Source organism: Hipposideros armiger, unplaced genomic scaffold (genome assembly GCF_001890085.2).
Source record: "Hipposideros armiger isolate ML-2016 unplaced genomic scaffold, ASM189008v1 scaffold_638, whole genome shotgun sequence".
NCBI lineage: Eukaryota > Metazoa > Chordata > Mammalia > Chiroptera > Hipposideridae > Hipposideros > Hipposideros armiger.
The window spans coordinates 624,799-630,964 of NW_017731988.1; the positions used below are offsets into that span (position 1 = coordinate 624,799).

The 6,166-nt window shown below is 41.6% G+C and overlaps 1 protein-coding gene across 1 annotated transcript in view; it reads right to left on the bottom strand.

The window, feature by feature from the left end:
• The window catches only part of PKP2 (plakophilin 2), a 99,920-nt gene that overhangs the window by 42,113 nt on the left and 51,641 nt on the right, over window positions 1-6,166 (bottom strand). Inside the window, exon 5 of the mRNA XM_019625664.1 lies at window positions 2,652-2,859. Coding sequence (XP_019481209.1) covers window positions 2,652-2,859 — 208 coding nt within the window. The remainder of the gene's footprint in view (window positions 1-2,651; window positions 2,860-6,166) is intronic.

The following is a 6,166-nucleotide window of genomic DNA, read 5'->3' on the forward strand; positions in this document are numbered from 1 at the left end:
GGGGCAAGCACTATGGGCAGTCTATCTGAAGTGTACCTGGCGTATAAGACGACCCCCCACTTGGAGGCATATTTTTCAGGGCCAAAAAATCATCTTATACGCCGGCAAATACGGTACCTAAGCTTCCTCTAAATGACTAGCAGCTTCCCCTTGCGTTTTTGCTTTGCTGGTGATGTTCGCTTTGCTGGGCATAACTTTCATTCTCCCTCAAAACACCAGTCCAAAGCCTATCCTTCTTTTAAAATCCACAATGAAATATACTTTCTTCATGAAGTCTTTTTTGGACTGTAAAACTGGATAAACTGATTCTTGTGGTTCATTGCTATATTTTAATGAAGAAAATGTTAGGTTCTAAATGTGAGAGGTTTTTGTTTTTTTTTAATGCCAACCATTACATAATTTTACATAATTGTTCATGTTTTAGTGGCTAGAAAATAAAATCCACAACCTCTCTAGACTGTGATCTTCACTGCCTGTCACTTGAAAGCTGCCCTGTAAATGTTGGCTAAATGAATGAATGAATGAATGAGTGAGATCATTTGATTTCTGTAGGTATTCTAATATAACTCAAATATGAAAGGAAATCTCCCATGGGATATGGTTGCATGCAAGCAGAAAAATAGCATGGTATAATCCTTGATAAAGTTTTATAAAATTAAAAATATCAAGACAGAAAAAAAGTGACATTTTAAGATACAAATGGGTAGAGAGATATAACAACATTTTTATACAAAATAAAGAAAACTTGTATAATAAAGCGAGGATGGCAAAAACACAAAATACACTCAATTCAATTTAAAACAATATTTGTGGAGTACCTCCTTTTTAAATAAGTTAAGAACACTGTCAACTATTACCATTTAAAAAAACTTTTATATGATATATTAAAAAGTGTTAACTTCTTTGGGCCTTAGTTTCTTCATCTATTAAATTGAGATTTAAGGGTCAGCCAGGTGACTCAGTTGATTAGAGCGCGAGCTCTGAGCAACAGTGTCGCCAATTCGATTTTCACATGGGCCAGTGAGCTGAGCCCGAGCTGAGCTGCCATTCAGCTGCCAATGGGTGGCTGGATGGCTCAACTGGTGACAGCACGTGCTTTTAACAACAAGGTTGCCGCATGGGATGGTGGGTTATGGCCACCCGCAGCTTAGATTGAAAACAGCACCTTGAACTGAGCTGCCCTGAGCTGCTGACAGGCGGCCAGATGGCTCAGTGGCTAGAGCGTGCACTCTTAGCAACAAGGTTTCTTGAACACGGCACCTTGAGCTGAATGGCCACAAGCTGCCAGTGGGCGGCCGGATGGCGACTAGACTTGGAGCTGAGCTAGCTGCACCTTCCACAACTAAGACTGAAGGACAACAACTTGGCTGTTCCCCTCCCCCAATTCCCCAATAAAGTCTTTAAAAAAAACAACAACAAAAAGCATAAGGTTTCCAGTTCAACTCCTGTATGAGATGGTGGGCTACGCCCCGTCTACCCCAACGGGATTGTAAACAGCGACTGGACTTGGAGCCAAGCTTGCGCCCTCCGCAACTAAGATTGAAGAACAACAACTTGACTTGGAGCTGATGGGTCCTGGAAAAATACAATGTTCCCTTGCCCAATTCCCCAATAAAAATCTTTAAAAAAAAATTGAGATTTAATATCTAATAATACCTAAAAATATCTCAAAACCTAAGGTTTTGTTATATCTTAAAATGTATGCGTGTCACCTGAGGCATTCAAGTGTCCCCAAGGCCATATGATGATTGCACTCTTTGTAATGTGTGCAGGGAGCTGCAGCAGAGAGCTGATGGTGATGGCAGGAGGGTGGGCTGGGACACCAATGAACCACTTCCTCCTCCACCATGTGCACTTTTCATTTAAATAAAACTATGCTTCTCCATGCTTCAAGGATTACTAAAACTGTTGTTTAATTCCATCTGATTAGTTCATCTTTCTAATCCATTGGGCAGAAAGAAGATATTTATTTGTTCAAATCAGTATTTGAACAGAAATATGAAGTAGAGAACTAAAAAAACATATCCAGACGTCTTTTCTTTTTCTCTTTTTTTGGGGTGGAGGGATAGGTGGGCTAGGGAACTTGTATTAAGAGGAGTTCAGGTGATGGAAGGATTGGGAAACATAGTTTCTGGTATTTTGACTAGTTTGATTACACTGATCCTCTTCATTAGGATGTTATTTGACTCCCTAATTCACTTCCTTTGTATAGATTTAGCAAGTAGATTGTTGGGTAAATAATAACGAGAAATGGGTGTAATTGTTGTTGGGTCTTTTCAGAATTTGGACACCTTGGACAATACAGAAACCCCACACATTCTCAAACTACAAAGTTGGCTGAATTTATGCAGAATTTTCATGCAGTGAGTCAAGAAGTTGTCTTAAAGTTGTAGTCAAAGGTGCATAGAGCTTCTGATTAAAAAATATTAAGCAAAAGCCTCTGAATTAATTTCCTCTTTAGAAAAAAAGGAATCCAAATTTGACCTGAATCTGGAGTCTAAGCCAGCAGGTGGCAATGTTCCTTGAAAGCCATCTCTGAAATAACAATGACCCCATCCATCATTTGTTCCAGGAAACTTGAGGAAAACAGATGATGTAAGCCAGTTGGCTGGGGTGCACGCTTACGCCCTTTAATATTCAGTAAACCCTACCTGTTATTTGCTTTTTAGTCTCCAAGTCTCTGGTTTGCTTCAGCACCTGGAGCAACCGAGGGACCCCGTTGAGTTCAGCCACCTCCAATTTGTTGTCATTGTCTTCAAACACCAAGTTTCTCAAGGCCCCACACACTGCTCTCTGAACATCTTCATTCTGAACTTTGAGAAGCTGCAGAAGCTTGGGGATGCCATGAAGCTGATTCACCTGGGGAAGAAGTGGATGCGTATTTCAGATGTTTATTAATTTTGATGTGGCACGAAAGACATTCAGTGTGATATGAATGAACAGATGAAGCTTACGAATGTTGATTATAACTCCCAGCAATTAACAACTACGTGTGGCATAGCTTGAGACTCACTGTGGACAATATATATACTCCTTCTATAAGGTATCTCTCACCGAGGCACTTACAATAAGTTTGGGAAGTTAAGACAGAAACCTGTGAAAAAATTAAAGGAAAGTTAGGTGATAAAGGGTGGATAAGTGATAGCTAAGTGGATAGAAAGAGTTAAGTGATAGAAGTCTTAAGCATAATAAAGAAAAAAACTGAGAATTAGAGGAGTAAGTAATGTTTTATGGACGAATACCATACTACAGGAGCGTTGTTGTTTTTTCTCCCCTAGGACAGAATGTTACAGTTCATATAAACTGAACAGAAATTACCTTCATCAATGGTAGAAATAAAAATTCATTTACCATGACAACCATAGTAACAATGCAAACTAACCCTAAATGTAAGCTATTTTTATGATCAATTGCTTTGAGTATTTAAAAGATTTATTAAATTAGTCAAGCATTTTAATTTAAGTAAATAACACAACTTTACACTTTTTTTTTTTAAAGATTTTTTTTTATTGGGGAACAGTGTATTTTTCCAGGACCCATCAGCTCCAAGTAAAGTAGTTGTACCAAACCAGTTGTGAAGGGTGCAGCTCCTTGGCCTATGCGGGGATTGAACTGGCAATGTTAGTGTTATGAGCACTGCGCTCTAACCAACTGAGCTAACCGGCCACCCAACAACTTTACACTTTTTTAATGTGCTATTTAAAAAATATTTCTTCTAGGGGCCGGCCGAGTGGCGTGTTGGTTAGAAGTTGGCTTGGGCTTGGGGCGCCAGCTCTGAGCAGCAGGGCCCTGGTTCGGATCCCACATTAGGGCCACTGATGCTGCGCCCTCTACAGCTAAGATGGTGAACAACAGCTTGACCTGGAGTTGGGCTGTCGTGAATCGCGGGCGACTGTGTAGGCTGCAGTGGGGCTGGCGGGCAGCGGGCGTGAGCTGCCAAGAGCTGCCTCGAGCAGCCGTCCATGGACGGCTAGCGACTGCCTCACCCGGGAAGAGCGCAATGATCACAATACCAACATGGGCCAGTGAAGCGATGCCCTCCACAACTAGACTAAAGAACAAAAGGACAGCAACTTGTCTGTTCCCCTCCCTCAATTCCCCAATAAAATCTTAAAAAAAAAAGAAATNCTGTTGTTCACCATCTTAGCTGTAGAGGGCGCAGCGTCACTGGCCCTCATGTGGGATCCGAACCGGGGCCCTGCTGCTCAGAGCTGGCGTCCCAAGTCAACTCCTAACCAACGCTCCACTCGGCCGGCCCCCATGCTTCAAGGCAGAGCCCTACACACTAGTCAGTGCTCATTCTCAGTGACCTTGAAGATGAACCTCTGAGCCTACAAAGAGAAACTGTTCTCATTTCAAAGAACACTACCACACTCACTTGGTAAGGGAGAGGGAGCAATCTCATTGGGGGGAAATCTTTGATCCTGCAGACTTTTCATTGGAAGAGGGAAGAGTTTCCCTCCTGGGCTGGTACAGAAAATGCCAGAAAGGTGCATGGGTTGACATTCTCTCCCAGGGAACAAAGCTCTGATGCTGAACTTAGGCACATATAGAACCAGATGGTTCTTTTTAAAATGTCTTGGTCAGAAAAATCAAGGTCTTATCTGAAAACACACTTAATTCTCTTATATATGTGTAATCCAGATAGTCCCAGGCCACAAGTCTTTTGTTTTTTTAATATTTGGTAAGGCATCCACAGTTGCTGAGAAACTTACACAAGCACCACAGTTATTATTGCAATAAATACACAGGAATGAAATAAGTGGCAACCTAGTATTAAAGGAGACAAAGGTAGTTCAGAGAAGCCCCTTCCTTCACAACTCAGAAGAGGGGGTGCTGAAACTAAAGAATGGAGGGATGGCATTTGTTTCAGAGGAGAAGTGATATTTGAGACAGCCAGTAAAGGATAAGAGAGTTCTCTAGGTGTGAAAACGGACTCCAGTCCAAGACAACAGAGGCAAAGACATCGAGACAGAATGGAGACATGGAACCGACCAGCAGGTAACTTTAGAATTTCAGAACTTGGGATGGAAGAGTAGGAGGAAACGCTGCTGCCAATGGTCATCAGGCTCACATCATGAAGTCTTTGTGTGGCATGGACAGGGTACAGATTTTATCTCATAGGTAACAGGGAGCATAATGGGATAATATTTTCATTTTAGAAAGAAATCACTAGCAGAGTACTGGATAGATGGGGAATGTGCAATATTGAATCAGAGGCGAATGTGCAATATTGAATCAAAAGGCCAGGTAGGAGGCTACTGAAAGAGCACCCCAGGGAGAGGAAGAGGGCTTGCACTCAGGCAGTAACAAGAGTAAGAGGAGAGAGGAACGGTCAAAGAGGAGTGAGGGAGAGCTCTCTGATCTGAGATTCTCAAAGACCAGCCCCTTATCAAAGATGTATAAAAATGAGACCCTCTGTCCCCACGCAGTAGGTGGGAGCCGCCTTGATATAGGAAAACACCCAGATAAAAACTGGATTCAAATCTGGGCTTTGTTTTTCAATAGTTGTATAACGTCAGACAACTAACCCCCTGAACCTCACACTGATCACATATAAATCATCAATAAAGCCTTAAGGAGGTGTCAGGAGGGAGCAGAGATGAAAAATGAAAAGCCCGAGCTGAGTGACTAAGTCATAATAGGGGCTCAATAAGAAGATGTTACGGAATAGACAAGAAGAAATCCACATATATGGTTACCTGCTTTGTGTTTTCAAAGAAAGATACAAACATGTCTATTAAAGTCAATAATTTATTTCTGAGGCCCAGGAAGCATTTATTTAGCTTTTGCATTAATAGAGCAAAGGAAGTTATTCAGAAGGATTTGTGTCAAATATTCAAGTATCCACTCAATTCAATGAACATGTAATGAACGCTCTCTGGTAGGGATGTTTGGCTTGTACTAGAAATCCTGGGACTTGTAGAATCAACCTCCATTTATCAGCTCTGTAGATTATCTAAAGAGGAGTCAATGGTTTCTATGGCATCAATATCACAGAAAGTTCTCTGACCTTAGTTTCCTATTGCCTGTACAAAAGAAGAAGAAGCATGGTTCAGTGGAGTACTTCCTTGACACACACCCACACATCTCAAGCTTTCTAGCTACCATGCCTTGACCTCAATTACTCTATTACCGTATTTGCCGGCGTATAAGACGACTGGGC